This window comes from Gambusia affinis, linkage group LG08 (genome assembly GCF_019740435.1).
Source record: "Gambusia affinis linkage group LG08, SWU_Gaff_1.0, whole genome shotgun sequence".
Lineage (NCBI taxonomy): Eukaryota > Metazoa > Chordata > Actinopteri > Cyprinodontiformes > Poeciliidae > Gambusia > Gambusia affinis.
In genome coordinates, this window is record NC_057875.1 from 5,722,077 (window position 1) to 5,742,045 (window position 19,969).

Consider the following 19,969-nt stretch of genomic DNA (forward strand, 5'->3'; position numbering starts at 1 on the left):
CTTTAGAATAATTTAAATTCTTGTTTCAAACTGCAGGAACAAAATTTGTGATCTGATAATGAATTTTATTAAACATCCCAATGAATTCAGCTCAGAAACATTTAGTGTGAACAGGACATTATTCTCAAGCTTTGCTAACTGAGAATTGCATTAAAATGAACATTTGCCTTCATAAAACACAAGAGTCAGATCAATGTAACGCTCTTCCATCTCAGGAGACAAAAACATGCCGCTAAGCATTCTGGGAAATAGTTCACACTCCTGTCTTTTTCTTCTTTCAGTTTTTTTTAAGTGTTAACCTAAAAACTATTATTCAACTCTTGGAGGTTTGACTAAATTAATAAAAAGTTAACAACTTACTGCTGTAAGTTTATCTTTCACAAACTCACATTTAGGTTCAAATTTTAGAAGTGGATAAATTTATTTGACTTAAAGAGTAAAAGATAGTAGACACAACTAAATGCAGCTCAAATGTTTTACAGTGAAGGTGCATTACACCCCAAGGTAAGAGTCAGTTTAGTTAGAAAGGACAACTTTACCTTGTGTGTAAACAATGTCAGGTTAATTATATAGATGAAACAGCCTAAGTTTCAACACATTTTTCCAGGCTACAACTGTTCAGCCTTCATTAACCATAAAAATAAATCCATCGATGTGAAGTGGAAAAATTTAAGAGGTTTGTTTAAATTCTCTACAGAGAAGATCCATCTCTTCCTGCCTGTTTCCTGGCCACTTCCTGTCCTCAGAGGAAGAGAACTGACCAAACTACCTGCTGTTGTGTGACCTTTGACATTTCCGACAAAGCTTCCTGCCTGATCAGAGTGAGACCCAGAGAAAATACAACCACTATGAATGGGCACACTGATTTAAATTAACTTCATTCTTTTTTGCTAAAAACCGATGTTATAAATGTCTGCTGGAGAATTTCTCAGTGGAAACGATCTGTTAGGTGGCAGCTAATATAAAGACATAGTGGCAGAATACTGGGTCAACTAGAAATATATCTTCATCTTTAAGTAAGCCTTTTTTTATCTGCCTTTATTAACTGTTGTTATACCTGCAGCTGACAGTTTAGGAAATTGGATGGTCCGAAACTAATGATGACTGGCCACAAATAAAAAGCTCTATCTGAAGCCGCATTGATTTTCTCCTTGTCACGATGTTGTTAATCTTTGGAGGTATCTGGCTGTCTTACTTGGTGATTACAGTGTTGTGTTGTTCCTTCTGCCTTCAAGAATTTATTTTAAATAACTTCGACTGATGAGACTAATGAAACTTTCAGGAAAAACCTCTGTGCTTAAATCAGTGTGAAGTTCTTGGTTCAGTCCCAAAATATACAGAAAAGGTCTAGTATTCATGTTTTGCTTATGGTACTCTAATATTTTATTTGAACCATAAAAATTGTCTCTCATTCATGTAGTCAGCTGCAGTTGTCATGCCAGGCCACCAGATGGCGCTGTGAGTTTATCAAGTCACTGGCGTCTTTTGACCGTTGGCTTCAACCTCTTTGTAAATGATAACCAGTCGACATGAATACCTTTGGGGCGCATTTATCAGATATGGTGAGGAATTACATTTGTATAATTCTTTATAAAATGCCTACAAAGATCGTGAAATGTCTCACCGTGTGAGTAAAAAATGTGTGTGAATACGAACTTCCTTCAACCACGTGATCGATCGCGCATCGACTGTCGGTTTTGGGTGAAGTATGGGAGAACTTTTAGCCGTTAGCATGGAGATGTGAAGTCACTATCACATTCCCTGTCAAACAAAAAGCATGAAGGGCTTTATAATTTCTGTTTTGAGCCAGTAGTATGGCGCCCTGGCTGTTAAGGTGAGTGCTATAAGTTTGCAAATATTTTTGAGACGTAATGTTAGAGTTGTTACATTGACAGTTGGCTAAAACCGTCTGTTACTATTTGGTCTGGCTGATAATAAGGTGAACAAGCCTCTTTCTCTTTTAAATAGTTTATATTGCAGTATTTTAGTGACCCGGAGGAGAGATTTTAGAGCTTTGTTCCCACAAAACATCTTATAAGTAAGCACCACTTGAAGTTAGATAAGCATAAAAACATAACATAAAAACACACATAATTTACCTAAAGGTCTGTTGAGCAACTGCTTCAACAATCTGCCTTCAAAAGTATGTTTTTATTATTATTAACTGACTAGTTCAAAAAAAGACGGATCTTCTGATACAAAATATTTCTAAGAAACAAATCAATTTTTCTTTTAACTAGGAGAAAGTCTTATTTCTCCATTTAAAATCAAGAAAGAATCCCAATACATGTCATGACAAAACATATATTTCTGCACAGATTCTTTAGAAGGAACAATCCTTATTCTTCTTGCCAAAATTGCTAAAGTTTTTTTCTCGTTTGACTCAGCTGCAACCCCCAGATTATTGCACACATCAGCATGCATCCCTGACCTTCATGCTTGTTAAAGGAGATCAGCGCCAAACATGATACTTATAAAAACAAGCAAAAAATGCAGCTCAACAATAGACTTACTGACTCTCAATCACTTCCAAGATGTCAAACAGGTGGTTGTGCCAAAGAAATTGTTTTTATTGTCTTCATGCTGTCTTCATGGTTTTTATTCCATAGGGTTTTATAGACATGGCCACCAGGCTTTACTTCTGCCCCACCAGGCTAAGCATTGCTTATTTATTTCAGTTTTTTCTTTGTTTAATGTTTGCATTTTTTAGAGTTTACATTTGGTATTAATATTCTAATAAGACATAATTGCCAAGTGATATTTTAAAATTTCCTGTAAACTTTGAACATTTTAACTCAAAAACACAGTGGGCTGCTGGATGAACGACTGCCTTTGCATCCCAACCACCGGGGGAAACCCTGCATAATGAAAATTAATGGGATTTTGAGGATGGCACATATTTTGGTGGGAGAGTGGTAGTGGGAGCTAGGATGAATTATTTTAATTTCCAATGTTTTCAGTGGAGAAACAACATAAAAACTGCTTTAAGCAAATAAAATCTCTATTCAGACGCTACACCGTAATGATGACACAGATGGTTGATCCTGTTTGCTTATTAAGATTGATGGAATATAATCACTACTGTGACACTAAAAGGATATTTTCTTGATTTGTTGGGAATGAAAAAATGCGGGAGCTCCTGCTTTTAACCACGTTGACAGACAGACACTAATGATGCAATATTTTTGTCAGAACCTGAAATATCAGCAGACTAATCAATTACTGCCTGCCTTGGTGTTTCAATCGGCCCACAATACTCCTGAACTTAAATGTCATTGGCAAATTGGCGAGAGTGATTTGTTCAGAAGCGACGCCATTGGGGTGGATGTAGATGAAACCTTTGTTGGCGCCCCGGACGGCCTGGCCTTTCCCCCCCCAGAGACTCCGTCCTATTGTTGTGCTTTCACAGCCGTCTGCGCCGATCTCCGTTCGCACCCCCACAACCGATTCAAAGAGGGCTGCCGTATCCCATCGGCGCGCCTCTTTCATATGAAGGGGTTTCCATGGAAACCGGGAAAATATTGCAGGACCCTCTGCACTGCTGCTCTCCACCCACTAATAGTCCTCCTAAACAGAGGGTTCAAGAGAGCCTACCTCTGCAACAGGCTTCAGGGTAAAATCTGATCACGCAGTGGCTCAGTGCCATTACAGACTGAGATAATGACAATTACTTACTCATCTGCTGCTTTTGTAATGTCTGAAACAAGCTGGCACTGGGATTACTGCACTGCACTACCTGGGGATATGATAGCTGGGCCATATGGTGATTTAAAGACAGTTGTATTTTTTGTAAATGACTCTTTCAGCGTACAGTGAACATCCTCACCCTCCCTGCATGTGTGAAGCCGGTGTTATTGATTCTCTCAGCGTGGGCGCTTTGAAGCTCCCACGATAAGAGACTGTATCATTCCAGTGCATCTCCCCACTTCTGAGATTTGTCCCTCTTCGTCACTCTGGCTTTGATTGCCTCTTCCAGATGCAATCAGAGTCACATATTCTCCATGGGAGGAGAGGACGTGATGCTTTCACTGCCGCTCGGGTTTAGTTTCCTGCCGAATGTGATGTCAGCTGGAAATGGACCCTTGGAGAGTAAAGTCAAGCGAGCACCTCCCTGCTGGAGGATAAAAAGCTGCTGGCTACCAATGATTAGCATTGGTTTTAGCTGTCAAGTTGTCAATATAACATGCTAAATCTTAAATGTATGCCTGATATATAAAATAAAAAGGGACACAGTGCTGCTTTGCAACTAATTGTCAACACTAAGATTACTAGTTAACGTCAGTATAAAGTTTTAATTTAAAAAAATAAAGAGGGAAGTAGTTCAGTTAGGCTAGCTTGACTTTAACAATCGGATCATGTAGATGTGATGTGGAATTCGCTGTGTTCCTGTTTAGATAACAGATTTTAAAAAAGACGATCTAAACAACAACTCTGACGTATCATCAGTAGAGCAGGTGTTTAAGTTAGCTAACCAACCACCGCAGTGTTAGCTTAGCTAATAGCAGTGCCACACACTAGTCTGCCACACCATTCAGTTTTTAATAATCGCAAAATAAACACCAGGCCTAAAAATATAAAACTAATGGACTTAATGTTCTGTTCTTTGTGTGGGAAACGTTTGAGTGTTTTTGGTGTTGAATCCTGATATGAAGAGTGGCGTTGCTGTCAATTGCTATGACAACGAATCTGTGTGCAGCGTAGCCGACATAAAGAGCGAGGAAAAAGTGGTTTTGAGTTGTTCTTTAACGCAGTGGTTCCCAACCACCGGGCCGCGGACCGGTACCGGTCCGTGGACCAAGTGGTACCAGACCGCGCAAGAATTAATTAAATCTGTCCGTTGTATGTATTGAGTCTGGAGGAGCTTTTATTTTGAAAATCTTAAACCGGATGCTGTCAGTTACGTCTTGTGTGCCAGCATGCAGCAGAATGAGTAAGAAAGGCCTCGGTCCTTGCAACGTGCGCACAGAAAATTTGGGAAGGGTTGACCGGTCCACTGTACTAGAAAGGTTGGGGACTACTGCTTTAATGGTTTTTCTGCGTTATTTTCCCTTTGCTGTGTCTCACTGCAATAAATTAATAATACCAACATCTCCAGGTTTCATTTAGTTAATGGAGTTTTTCTAACCCGGCAGCGCAGCTATGGACGGCATATGCAAGAGAATCGTCTCTTTGCCCTCTGGCGTTGTGTGCATGTGCGAAGTTTCCGGATGTAAACAATAACACCATCTGCAGGAATACTCCAGGGATCTTCTCCGTCCTGTTCCTCGTCAGGATGAAAATGCCCTGCCAGCTGGTTGCACCAGCTAACTGCGCGCTGCTTCGTGTCTTTCAGAAAGACAGGCAGCGCTCTCCATTATTGGGTATCAGCTTGTCAGTGCCAGCGCTTTGAAACCGGCTCCAAAGAGTAGTCAGTCAAAAAATCGGGCTGCCGACTATTTTTGCACACAGAGGCTGGAGGAGCAGTGGTTTAATTGGCGCTCATTGCCGTATCGTTATTTTCAGCTGGGAGACAGTTGTGGCAAAAAAAAGGCAATTTAAAGACAGGAAAAAGTTTAAAGCGTTTATGCTCATTAGACACACATGGCTGGAGACACTTGCATTGACAGTTAAAGTCAGCAACGTGTGCTAAGGAAGGAAAGTGAATAATGCATGAGTTCAGACCCTCCTCAAGGTCAAGCCAGGAGCCGTATGAGGACAGTTCGGTGTGCTGGGTTCACTAATAATGGACAATTAACCTTAACCTTACTTTAGTACCACGAAACCGTTAGTAGCCTTTTATTTGGATGCAACATTAGTCTGAACTGTTGCTATTAAAGTTTTCTTTTATTCCTTCTAATGCTGTTAACATTGGTGAGAAGTGAAGTATTCACACAGATGAAGCACTTCTGCCTTATATTAGAGCGGCGCTCTGGGCAAAAGCTTCATACATAATAAATGCAAACTCTGTCATTTTAAGTGGCCCAGAATTTCCCTTTCTGTGGGTTTTTTTCCCCCCACTTTTAATCTGTTCAGGTCAATTATAAGAATTGCCACATTTATTTCTGCTTTCCACTCCTTTGCTATTTGTTCACCCCGTTAGCTCGGTCCTAACTTGTGGTTCTTTCTTTGTCTTGTGTTTCTGTTCTACAGCCCATGAAAACGGGAGCTGGGGGAGAAAAGCAGGACAAGTCACAATCAGTTTCACCTGAACAAAGGCGAGCAACAAAGGGATCCGCATGGTATGGCTGAGTTTCATCTTCAAATGCTGCGCATGTGACGTTAAAAAAAAGAAAATCCACCACTTCCATGTCCAACACATATTTGTGTTTCAAACATACTGCTGCCCTTTGGTTTTCTGCAGTAAAGCATAGCTGCTGCCTTGTGGGATTCCAGCCTCTGCACACATGTGTAAAATCAGTGAGAATCACAGCAGAAGGAGCTTGTTGACAGACTCTTTTCAGCAAGATGCTGACAGCACAAGCGAAAAGCCATTGTTACCAACGACAGGAGGCAGAGCGCCGGAGCAAGAGCTGCTGCTGCGGCTGCAAAAAAGACAGAAAGCATTTCGTCCTGTAACCATCACAGCAGGCTTGGGCTGCTTTATTGTTAGGCTCTGATTTGCATTGACATTTGAAACATTAGTATTCCAGGCATGGCTGAGCAGCAGACATGTAAAGTGTGAGAGGTTAAAAGGGAGTTCAGATCCGGATGGATCAGCTGTTAACAGCCGTGAGACACAACAGACAAATGCTACATGCATTAAGGCATGGAAATTTTTCTGCATTATTTAGCTGATGATAATATCAACTACAAACAATGCTGGTCTTTTCAATGTTTACTTTTGTTATAGACGCCTGACTAAACATTGACATTTCACACCTGATAATCTGACACACTCAGTTCAATTGGGGACCAAAATTGCAACATCTGTTAAATTTTTAGGTGGTGTGGTTTGCATTCATACTGCACTGTGTCAAACAAACTAAACAAATTTAAAAATCTGTTCCCCTCCTCGCCTGTGGTGGCGCTGCACCAAGAATCACTGAAGGAAGTGAGACAAAAACACCTGAAGAAGACATGGAAACAACCTCCTCATTCATGAAATGTAACCAAAAATGTAGTAGTGTCAGATTTTGGCAGTTGTAGATTTCTTTTTTTGTCTTTGGTAAAAGGTGATGAGCCATTTCTCTTACTAACTCTAGACTTTTGCATTTGTTTTTACCCAGAATGCCCTGCACTGTAGTCCACTTCCTGCTTTTAGAGTGGTGTCCGGTCCACTTGGTGTTCACATATGCAGTCGAATCGCACCAGAATTCACTTCAACTGAATTGAAACCTACATTTGTGGCTTTTTTTGGTTTGTATCGGAGTTTGATTGTGGATTCACACCTTCCCAAACAAATCAGACTTCCAAGGAAGAAACTAAAGTTTGATCAAAGCAGACTAAACAGGGCTGGTGAAAATGCTCCCTTATAGTTCTGTTGAATTATTGAAGAGTTTTTGTCATTCAGCTCTTAGGAAGCCTTTTAAAGGGTTTTCTTCTATTTAATGTCAATTTTCTTTTCTTAAAATTGCAATGTATAATCCATGATTTACTGATTTGTGAAAAAATAAGTAGATATGACTGGTGTGGTTTTACAGCATTAACCCAAAAACTTACAAAGCTCTGGTTCAGTGGTGTCCAAAATCAGTTCTCAAGGGCCGATTTTCTGCAGGTTTTAGTTCTTTGCTGGTTCAACACACCTGTGTCAAATGACGGTTCAGTACCTGGCCTCTGCAGAACCTTAACATGTTCAGATCGTAGTTGGGCCAGTTAAATCAGCTGGGTTGGAGCAGAGATGCATCTAAAATTGGCATGGCACCGGCCTTTGAGTACTGGAGCTGGACACCCATCCAGCACTTTCGACTGCATCTCAACATCTGGAACGCCATCAGATAAATTCTTTTTTTGGATTTTAAAATCTCTGGATAACTTGACACTGGAAACCCACTTGTGGATTTTCCAGTCCAGCACTTCCCTCCTGCACTTTCTGGTCTCTCATTAGAGGGAAATCATTAACATACTATGGCACTAAATTTTAGCGGATTTGAAACGGCAACTTTTAAAAAACTGGTATATTTTTGTAAGCGGTAACCTTGTTCTAAAAGATTGGATCTTCAGACTGTCTCTGTCTAAATCAGCTGGGTTTTTGTTATTTAAACGTCCCTTTGGTGCTTTTAAAGTTTTAGCCATCACTTGTTGGCGTACTGGGAACCTTCAGGGATCCAGTCCCAGGTGGTGGATTGGGTTTTATGTCTCTGTTCTGGTTTTGAAAACTGCAAGCAGAACACACACTGCAAACAATATACTGGACAGTAAATCCGTACCATTAAAAATTAATTGAGCGATTGTCATTTTCTTTGAAATTAATACATCCAGACTTGCTTTGAAATTCCAATAAAACACTGAATTTAGTCTAAATTAACACCTAAGATTCAAAGGAACAAGCTTCACTCGTCACAGATAAATCAGGTTGGAGTTGGCTTCTCTTTGACGCAGTTCGCCATTTCCCCTCAATCGGTGCCTTTCTTGACACGTTTGAAGTTTAATGTATTCAAAGTGCGGAAAAAGTGAGAGAGAAGTGGAAGGGAATCATAATGACAGTTCCGCTGTTCTGATGATTTCATGCAGAAAGTAAGAGGAAGCACTGAGGAGGAAAGTTGCTACTTCAGGGATAGTATTTGTTTGTCATTTCTATAGGAATACAATGTTAACGCTACAAAAACACAGAATCTTACCAACTAATTTTGGTCGAGATTCCACTGCAATATCCTGGCACCTGAAATAAGATAAAAGTAACTTACAAGTAACTTTTCAACAAGAAACAGTGGTTTGTTTCAAGACAATAGTTTCTTAAAAATTACAAGATCCACTAGCAGATTATTTATTTAACTTATAATACAGGACAAATGTCTTTTTCAGTCTATCCAGTACTTTTTTGTCAGTAGTAAGGAATTATTGACTTAAAACAAGCTCTTATTTCTTGCTAAAAAGTTAGTTGTGGGTGTACTGAGATACTAGAGCAAAAATACTTGGTAAGATTTTGTTATTTTGCAGTGAACATATTTGTATAAATATGTTCTCATCAAAATCTACACTTTTGAATGAGTAGAAGTACGTCGGTCACAATAACCAATAACTCAATTAATCCCATGATGAATTTGTTTATTTGTCTGATTTATTGGTTTGTTTTTTTTTTCCTTTTTTACCTAAAACTGGATGATAAAACTTTTCAGTCTGGAGTTTTGCTCTCAACTAGAACATTTTGTTTACAGAGACTTTATAATTCATTTTATTTGTTCTTTCTTTTGTTTAGTTTATTTAGTATATTTAAAATGTCTTAGTTCCAGTGTTAAAAGTTAGTTAATTTAAAGTTTATTGGTGTTTGAGAATGTGTTCTTGCATTAAGCTCTTACCATTAAATCACTTGTAAATGGTCTTTAAGCAATATTATCATTTATCGCGATAACTTCTGGGACAATTTATCGTCCAGTAAAATTTGTAATCATGACAGACCTAATTACATCCCCGTCTTTGAAGCTGCCAAGCTTGTTGTTGTAGGTAGACACCAGATATCTGCGTAACCACAAAGGCATCTGAAACGTCTCCTGTCATTTCCATATTCTGTGTGGCTTAATCAGCGGTAGCAGAACCGCCCCGTGCAACAATATGGACCTATAATCACACGGGGCAGAGAAATGTCTGATACAGTGCTGAGAGACACATTAATGCTCCAGGCTTCAGACCACTGGGTCGAACATAAGGAATAAACTGTGAACATAAAATGCACAAACTAACAAACTTGAATTATTCATCAAATGCTGTTATACAGGAAATAACAATTACCCCAACCAGTTGCTCTGTTATCACACTGTCTCAGCGTTATATTATTAAGCACTGACAGTACAAGCTGTCAGTGCTTATTAACCCACCCAGAGACATTAACCCACTTTGTTTTCTTCTGCAAACATTAGCAGCAGAGACTGGTTTTTATACGGTTATCTCTTTCATCTCCCACCAAACCACATTCAGAACCGTTGCCCTCCAGGCTTTGTTTCAATCTCTTTAAACTTCAACTCGTATCAGAAACTGGGTTACACCGTTTCTCTGTTCCCCTCTCCCTTATCTTGTTGAACCTTCACTAACTTTCATTCTCAAGGTTTTGGATATGTGTGCGTGGCACGCAGCCATTTGTGAGTGATGAAACAGGTTTCAGTCCCTCTACACAAGGGAGCAAGCTGTATCCAAACTAACATATGGCCTTGTACCGAAGTGTGACTGATTGTTCATTAGACAAATGGCTGGCCAAACTGTGCTCCCCCCCTCTGTTGTAAAGTGCTCCCCTGTGCTCCCTTTTGTTTTCCAACAGGAACTAGCGTTAGGAGGAGATGCCAAACACAGTACTGCAGACAAAGACCACTTTAACAGCATGACTGTGTGGCCTTAGAGATTACTTTTTATAGAGAGTAGCATGGACGTTGAGAAAGCAAGCATTTGGAGGTGAGCAAATGTTTCCATGGAAGTGATAGCTAAAGTTTTTAGAGGACTTGGTTGCATGGTACAGCAACTCAGGTTGAGAAGAAGGAGGAAATTTCAAATACTGAAGTGTTGAGGAGGAAGAGGAGCAACTCACTCACAATCATTTGGCAACATCTTGAGTTCAGTAAAGATGTTGGAAGTTGGGTTAGCTTGCACTTCTAAAATCTTATCGTATCTTATGGTACGCTTGTCTGTATTTTTTAGTATGGGTGTTGCTCAGGTGGTTTCTTTAATATGGGTAATTAATATAATACAAGTTCCGTCTGCAACCATCCACTCTGCCAGTGATCTTATAATGGTAGACTGGGAAAAACTGAAGTAGCAGCACTTTTCCCCTGCCATTCACTTGATAATGAGAGCCTGCATTGTGTTGTTGCAGAGCCCAGCTATCAGAAACCTTCCCTGCTTCTGAGAAAGTCGGTCTGCTGTGAGGATATGCTCACCAGCCACTTTTATTGCTAGTACCACGTTAAACCCCCTGTTGCTTTCAGAACTGCCTCCGTTTTTCGGAGGAGGTTCAGAAACATTCCTCCAGAGGTTTTGTTTCATATTGACATGATGGCAACACAGTTGCTGCTGCTGCTCATTGTGAACCTATTATCATGTTCGAAAGCCAGTGTTGGATGATTTGAGCTTCTTATGTTTATTATGTTTTATTATAAATTTATTATGTTTTACTTTTATTTGATACATTTTATTATGGTGTATCTCTACTCTTACTTGAGTATAATTTCTGCATTTTATACCCACTGAATGAAAAACAAACCAAAAAAAAAAAATTACCAAATACAGACACACGTCCAGTTTTTGTTAAAGTTTCATAAGTCTTTTTAGTTAAAGAAACTGATTTAGAAACTGTTTTTTTGCATGATTTTGTTATTTTTTGTTACTTTTATGAATTATTGTCATTTAAATTTTTAAAATACCACAAAATTCCACTTCACTTTACATTTTGGTCCATTTCATAATGTGATATTAAATATTAAATGATTGATAATTTTTTTAGTTAGTCAGTACTTGAGTAGACTTTTTACCAAATACATTTTTACTTGAGTAACAGTATGTTTACGTAGTGCTTCTCTGACTTGAGTGCAATTTGACGGTAAGATTATCAGTTTCTGAAAGAGGACATATTATGCAAAATAGTTACATTTATGTAACATCATACATAAATGAAAATATTACAAAGTTCCTTGCAAATATTTCTAAAATTGCACCACAAAAAATCTGAAAAATAATCACAAGATCCTGGACAGACTTTGAACAGATGTTCAATACTAATTATAAGGAGCGCTTATTGAATCCAGAGACAGCTATTTATTAATATTTGAACTGCTTGTTAATGGGTTTATCAATACATTCTGGCACAATCGACATTTGGTTACATTGGTGATCTTGATGTGCTTGATTAGGAGGTGAAAAACGCATAATACCAGGAACTCGAAGAATAAGCTACTGAAAGTAGCATTTGGCAAAAAAGGAAGAGCAGATCTGCAGAGAAATAATTCCCATGTTGTGTAATTATGAATCACTTCATTTTGAATTGAGTTATAACCCAGTTTTCTGGAAATCCCCTAGGATCATGTGTCATCCTCCCCCTCTATTGAAAAAGAAAAAAGAGTGTAAAAGCTTTCAGAAGTGTCAGAGTGGAAGTGTGTATGTGGAGTACCACATGCCCTCACTGCTGCAGGACCAGCGACCGACTCGGAGCTGCAACTCCAGGCGATCAATGCATCAATGACCAGCTGTTATCGATCCCAGCTTGTATCTTCACTCACCCAAATAGAGGCGGTGAAGCAATTAAATAAAAGTCTTTGGTAAGACAAAGTGAGGATCACAAACACATGTTCAGTGCAGACAAAAAAAATCAGTTTGTTTACCTCACAAATCAACCACTTATGTTACATATCAAGAAGAAATCAATGCCTTTCACGTTCGCCCTATCTTTCTAATCCAAGGATCTGGGAAATCGATTCCCTTAGTCTTAGCAACAGCTTGGCCTGCACTAACAGCTGGATCCGCGCCCAGTTGGGATGTCAGGAATGTGGCCGGCGGTAATGTTGACCTCACATGGCCCTTCTGTTTCTGACTCTACATTTGTTCGTTCTGAATGTACTTTCTGGTTAATCAGCCGGTTATTCAGGAGAGCATCAGCTGCCTGGTCAGAGGACTTCAGCCCCCAGGGTTTCTATAACATCATTCCCATGTGAATGGATGAGGTGTGTGCCGCTCAGCTCTTACAGGAGCAATGGTATTAAATAATAGATGACCTGGTGGATTGGAGCTAATTCATTATAGCCAATTAGTTGCACTACTCTTACATTATGCATACTGTAAAAAGAATCATTAGGCAACGGTTCACTGAGAATGAACTATTGATGTGTGTCCCTTAGCTTTTAATCAGCATAAGAAATATTCATATAGCTTGGCAGATTCCTGAACTCTCAGACCCAAGGGCTGTTCTTTTGTGGTATTTGCTTGTCAATTATGCTAAATAACAAAGACAGGAAAGCAAAGCCTACCCATGTCATCCGCAGAGGAGGATGGAGGTTCTCAGATTCAGGTGGTGTGTCTGACGTTCAGAAGAGGTGAAGCAACAGTATTTGCTTTTTCTACTCTCTTGGCAAACATTTTTACTACATTTTAACCCGCACTATTAGTGCAAGGCTCATAGAAGAGTGCGGCAGATGTCACGGTCGACCAACTGACCCATCAGCTCTTCAGTTTGCGAAACCTCAAAAAAAAAGCTCATAAACCGGCGACCTGCTCAGGCGGAATCCAAACAACCCTCTTAGAACTACAGGAGGGATCAAATCCCAGTTATTAATTTTTACCTCACAGAAAAAGCTTTCAGCTGCTTTACCTTCAGTGAACTTCAAAGCACTTCGGTGCGACGGCCCCGCCCAGGGCTCATTCCCTCCTAATTGGAGGTTCATTAAGGGACATGCTGGTCCTCTAGAGGAGCTCATTGCTGGAGGATTTCGGGTGTTTACTTGTGGATGATTTAGGAAGTCACGGAGAAATGGGAAAATGGGTTTTTAATTGAGATGAAGGGTGATGCACCATGCGTGCGGTCCCTCAGTGTCGTATGAGGGTATTAGCGCACGGAGCATTAGCGCGCCACGCCACATCGAGGCGCCTGGGACCCCAGGGGAGACCCCAGGGTTCAATTACAGGTGATCATTTAGAGGGTCAATGGCATTAAAGCAGGTCAAGTTTTACCTCTTACATTTTCAAGAGGGTTTCATTGTTAATGATTATCTGTTATGCAGACCTGCGCCCAAGATGAAGTAGACTGGCTGAACATGTGGTTGGTGGAGGTGCAGACAGCGTGTCCTTGTCAATGTAATCCATTTATCCAGGGGGGAGGCTGCTGGAGCAGAGGCATATGGATTCAGCTTATTAATTGTACCAAATGAGACATTTGTGACCATTTTTAAGGTTTTGACCTGCAAATGGCTGATTAAGCCAGGTGTGATTTCTCTTTAAAACCTATAACGGCCTTCAGAATATTTTTTTCCAGCTTTTTTTTTGTGAGCAGACATTAAATTATTTATGTCTGCTCCCTCTCACACAGTGTGAGAGAGGGAGCAGTCACTGTAAAACAGAGAATTGGTCTTTAAACAAAGACAAAATGATTTGTAGTTTTAAAGTCAATTAACCATCTTATGTTAGCAATTACCACAATTATTACAGCTTGCATTAAAGCTTGGTTTTTATGTTTGGTGCCTATGGATCTCAAAGGTGCCGCATTTATTATACTCAGAAGAAATCTTGGTTTTATTTGCACCTAAATAAAAACAAATTGCAGCTCTGGAGGATCCATTTATTGTATTTGATTAAAATTTGGATCTTGGATCTGCAAATGAGCTCAAACCCAATTGAACAGAAATCATTTGGATCTTCTAAATCTACTCTGTAACATCTAAGCTAATTATTGTCAGCAATAATTAACAGTAATAAAACTAATGCGGTATTTCTGTATGTTGCATTTGAGCAACATACTAAATATACTCTGAAAAATCTAATGACATCTAATGAACGAATCATTAAAAATGCATGTAAACTATTATTTAATGCATGCATCCCTATATTTTTAAGAAAGGCAGCCATATTGGATGTTGTGGACGGTATTAGTGAGAAACCTTTGACGATTAAAGATTTTTCTCAATTTCAATCTTGAAAATGTTATTTCTTGAGTAAAGATGTAAGTTATTGCTACATTGCAATCAGTACGAATGTTTTCCATTTTCTAATTCCTCTTGTGTTTGTGTTTTTGAAATGTCAGTCAGTACGGCTGTGTTTGAAAAACTCAGTATTTACCCAGGTGATACTTCATGTAAAAAGTTTATAAAATATTACCCTAATGAATATAAACCCTTACTTAAAATCAGACATTTCGAAAAGAGTGCCAATTTCTCCCAAATCCTGCATATTTCATGACAGATAAAGACTGGAAACAAAAGAAAAAAAATAAACCGGAACATTTTTCCATGTACACTTAATTTCAACGTGAGTTAATGATGCATCTAGTCTAGAACTATGTTTTTTGTTTATGTTTAAACCAACTAGTGCCTGGTGTAAAAGTTAAAAGAAAATGTCAAAAATAATGAACCAAAATTCATTTAGGTTATTTTTTTCAGTTGTGATATTGCAGTAATATTTAAAATGTGTACTTGAGTGGAATAACATATTAAAAATGGGTAAATATGATTAGATATTTAATATTTCTTGCTGTGGTGGCATATTTAAAAAATACATTATATCTAATCTCATCCAATTTTCTAGTAATCTCAGCAAGATACTTCCTGGATACCACCAGAGGCAACATTCAGATCGTTTTCATAAAATATAAATGAATAATGCTACTCAGTTGAAAAGACACTGTATTTGTAATCTAGAGGTCTTAAGTTATAGACCAGTGTTTTCCAATCTCTGCTTAAAAACATCTTTGTTTTGTCTTGTAACAAAACTCCAGTTTGAAACCTAAAACCAAATTTTCTGTAAAAGTAGCCCAGAGATATATTCACCACCAGACAATCTTTTCATGTTTTCTTGTTGAAACTTTTACGTTAGTTTGTCTCATTTCCAGTGTAATAAGACATTTGCACCAGAAACTAGAGCAGAGATTTTGAGGTTTTGTGTTTTTGCAGTGTACGCTTAACTGCATTCATGAAGGCATTGTCAAGATAAACAACCAACCAACCACCTTTTATATGTGTTTTTCCTGTTGTCATAGATTTCTTTTATCTTTGTCTTTTTCATCCATGGTTGTTGATCTTGTGGGTGCAAAGAAAATGGAGCTCTTGGTGTCTAAGATCGGCTTGGAAAAATGCTCAAGGCATCGCTTCAAAACGCTCCCACTGGGAGGAATGTAGGTCGGATGGGTTTGTCCTCATTACAGAGCACTGGCTTCTGCTGGTATCATAAAGTTGATTTGGGTTTCGGATCTCATTAATCCACCATCAAGCACCACCATTCTGAGGTCCGCAGCCGGGGATCTCCAGGAGTAAACAAAGGGATTCTTCGAGCCGCGCGGCATTTAATGATGTCAGTAATGTAAGAAGCAGTTGATGTAAATTGAGTTGGCTTGTGCAGGATACCTCAGGGCATAGACTGCTGTTACATTGTCACATCAATGACATGCAGTGTTTCTCTCTAAGAAAATATTTCTCTAATCTCATCAGCACAGCATTTCTTTCTGCATCCGTGTTGGTTAATTATAATACCTGCGTTTTGTCATACCAATATAAATTCATGCATTTTTGCAAAGCAGCACACTTGCAAACTTTGGCTGCGTTCACACTGCAGCCTGAAGTGACTCCATTCTGATTTTTTTTAACCTTTTTGACCTGTGTCTGATCTTTTCATTACAGTCTGAACAACACAGATCAAACTTTTATTCACTTGGATATCAGACACATATCTGATCTTTACAAATGTGACCTGAACGGCTTGAATGGTTCTGCATCCTGATACAACAACCATGGCGGACAGTAATGTGGATTAACTTGTTAGTGTGCTGGCTCTGCTTGGAGATAACATCTTTAAAATTGTAAAATATGCTCTATCTACTTCCGCAAACACTGAGCGCTTCTTCTTCTTTTTTACAGTGCGTTCACATCATACGCTTTTGCGTGTCAGATGCGTCTTGTTTACATTCAGAGTCTGTGGAGACGCGTTGAGGGCCCATTGTGCCACACACCGCATTTTCTACCGCAGCGCGATTTGGAGTACTTTGAGTGTTTGTCGTGTTAAGTGCGTCCAACGTGTCCGACAAATAGGCCAGCAACAGAAAACAATGGCAGAGCGATTTTGACGCATCTGACGCGCCTCCACATAGACTTTGAATGTAAACCAGACCCGTGAAATGCTAAGGTTAGAGCAAAATGTCAAGTGTCTGCATTCAAAGTGCTTCCAAATGCATTTTTTTTTTCTCCCCACCAGGGGGTCTTTTTGTGGGCTCTAGTGTCCCTTATACAACAGGGGGAAGGAGAGGGGGAAATCGAACCCGGGAATCGAACCCGCGACGGCCGCATCGAGGACTGAAGGCCTCCAAACGTGGGGCGCGCTGCCCTCTACGCCACCGGAGCACGCCCCTCCAAATGCATTTTTGACGGGCATAATGCGTTTGGTGTGAACGCACCATGATGGCGGTTGGCAAAACACTGATCACCCTCTGTGTGACATTATTGCGCCCCCTACTGTGCATTGGGGATACTTTCAGTTTCTCTGCTATTCACACTGGAGATCACATTCAAGTCACATATTTGGAAGTGTGAACGATGATGCCAAAAAGATCCAATTTGAAAGAAATTCGAATTGTATCTCTTCAGGCTGCAGTGTGAACGTAGCCTCTGTGTTGTTGCCCTTTTCCAGATAACAGAATCTGCAGACTTGGGTGTCTGATCTGTGAGGCCGAACTGTGATCGATGAGGGCCAGCAGTCTTATGGGAGTCATGGGAAAGGCCAGTTTGTTTACTCTGCACTTTCGCTGTGGCAGTTTGATTTATACGGTGCTGGTTTCCACCTTTTTCTGGGAGCCTCGCTAAGCAAATACAGTAAAAGCGATCTTAAGCAATGAATTTTAATGCACAGAAGAGAACTGGCCCCACATCTGACAGCTGGGCCGACCCTGAGATGGGAGTGCAGAGAGAGAGGGTGAGGCTGGAAAAGAGATCAGACATTTTTGTTTGTGGTTATAAAAACTGAGAGGTTTTCCAGCAGCCCGTCTCCTCATCCCCTGCTGCGGAAAATACTGTTTGCTCTCTTAAGGCCCGGGGATTGACAGAACGGACCGTTTCCCTCGCTTTTCTGCGAGACAGTAATTTATGCAGATCTCAATTAAAACCTACTGTGACCTCATTAGGCCTTTCAGTTGGATCTAGGAAAGGATGGAGTTAATTAAACCCCTCTCAGGCAATGAGGTGGTTGGTAGCTCAGAGTACCACTCCGAGGGTAATCAATATGTAAGCATATCATTATGATTTACAGAAAGTATTTAACCGTCACTCTAAATCAGTTTCCTAAATCATGGGAAAAACACAATACACCCTCTGGCTGCTGAGGAAAGTAATAGTTCTCATTATATGTTAAATCATCCCCAAACCAGACAAAGAGACACGCCGTATCTTTAGATTGGTTCAATTTGATTGTCACGGCAACTTACACAAGCTGGCAGCGAGACAAAGAAAAAGCTTTCTCTGTGGCTCAAAACACATCGATACTCTGCAGCAAGTTAAAAACAAACCAACGCAAGCATGCAATATTAAAAGACAAAAAGATAAGGCTTTTGTTCTGCTTAATTATTCATGCAATTTCGATTCTCCGTGAGTGCTGGACTTGAGGCAAATGTTTGGCAAATGTTTTTGGTTTGCATCGCCTCAAAGGTGAATTTCTGTGTGTAAAGTGAGATCATATTTGACAGGAATCAGACCAGCATTGATCATAACCCAGGTGTCAGTTCTGCAGAGAGATTTACCCAGAGGAGTGGAAAGCCTGCCCAACGTAAGACAACGAAAGAAGATGTTTTTGTTTTCTTTCTTCTGCTTAGAGGCTTCCAGTGGGTGGTTATTAAATCTATTACAACTCCTTTGAGAAGCTGCTTTTTATCTGGTTGTCACCAAGTTTCAACCCCGACAAAACAACAGATTAATAAAGCAGGGAGTCGTTTAGATTCTGACAAATTATTAATTGTGTTCCCTTAAAGTCAGAGCAGTTACAACTGCCCCACAGATCGCTTCTCATCCACTTCTAAGCAGAATACAAAGAGCGAAATCCTTGGAGGAGAAGAAAATACGTTTGTTTAATTGCTAAAATTTAGCATCAATAAAATGTACTCTAATTACTCAAAAACTCAAATCTAACTCAACTGCAGATGTAAAGGGGTTTAAAATGCAACTAATTGTTATTTTCACACAATATATTTAACTCCAAACATCGGCGCAGGAACTGGAAGCAAACACTCCCCTAGTGGTGGCTGCATTTAAGCATTGTTTGATAATTTTCACACCATGCACAAGGAAAAATAAAAGAGGAGATGGCAAAAGGACAAACACTTGTATAGAAAAGACGAAATAAAATGTATACATTTCTTGATGAAAACATGTTTTAAAGATAAAGAAAAACAAGTAATATAGATTTCTGCTTTTAATTTTAATTATGTCAGTTTTGGTGAGGTAACGCAAAATATATTTTTTCCCATGACTCCTATGGGACTCTGTGCAAATTAACTCAACACAAGTAACCACAAATAAGTTTTTTCACATCTAGGGATGCCGACCAAATGAAATAAACTTTTATAAACAACTTGCAGAGACCGTTTTCTGTGGGCTCATTTGGATGCCGTTTTGTGTAAACCAAATTCATGGATGCTGCTTTCTTTAGGCTTAATTGCAGATGGACAAACAGCGCAGATCAAAAGGCAGCATCTGTGACGTTGGTGTGGGGCGTGACGGGAGCATTAGTTCACACGCGGCGTGAAACCCACTCAGATGTGAAGATGTAATTAACGCTGACCGACACATGCACGGTTTGAAGCAAATTGTTCCGTCATTCGGACAACAAGCACTTCAATTAAGATTTGTTTATTTCAGCAAGACAAACTCATTTAGCTCATGTTGGCAACAGCAAGATTAAACTGTAAAAGAAGCTTACAGGTTTATGACTAACAATACTAGATGTGATCTGGTAGCATAGTATAAAACTGAATTAGTGAGCTAAATAAACTTAATTAGTTGATTTCTATTTATAAAGATCATTTTTACCCATCTAGTTGTTCCTCATATTTTTAAAGAAACTAATTAGAAACAGTTTTTTTGACTAAAACATAGAACATTTGTTGAAATGTACTGATAATTTATCAATATATTGTAACAGGATGTAATATAAACCTTTTAAAGTTAACGGTTCA

The 19,969-nt window shown here is 39.4% G+C and overlaps 1 protein-coding gene across 2 annotated transcripts in view; it reads left to right on the top strand.

The window, feature by feature from the left end:
• tspan18b (tetraspanin 18b) overlaps positions 1 to 19,969 on the top strand; it is a 66,860-nt gene that overhangs the window by 28,344 nt on the left and 18,547 nt on the right. Inside the window, exons 1-2 of one of the 2 annotated variants that reach the window (XM_044126022.1) lie at positions 1,483 to 1,562; positions 6,130 to 6,218. In XM_044126022.1, the coding sequence (XP_043981957.1) occupies positions 6,216 to 6,218 (3 nt within the window). In that variant the 5' untranslated portion in view covers positions 1,483 to 1,562; positions 6,130 to 6,215. Of the gene's footprint in view, positions 1 to 1,482; positions 1,563 to 6,129; positions 6,219 to 19,969 lie in introns of those variants that run through there. The other variant, XM_044126021.1, reaches the window with a different exon arrangement.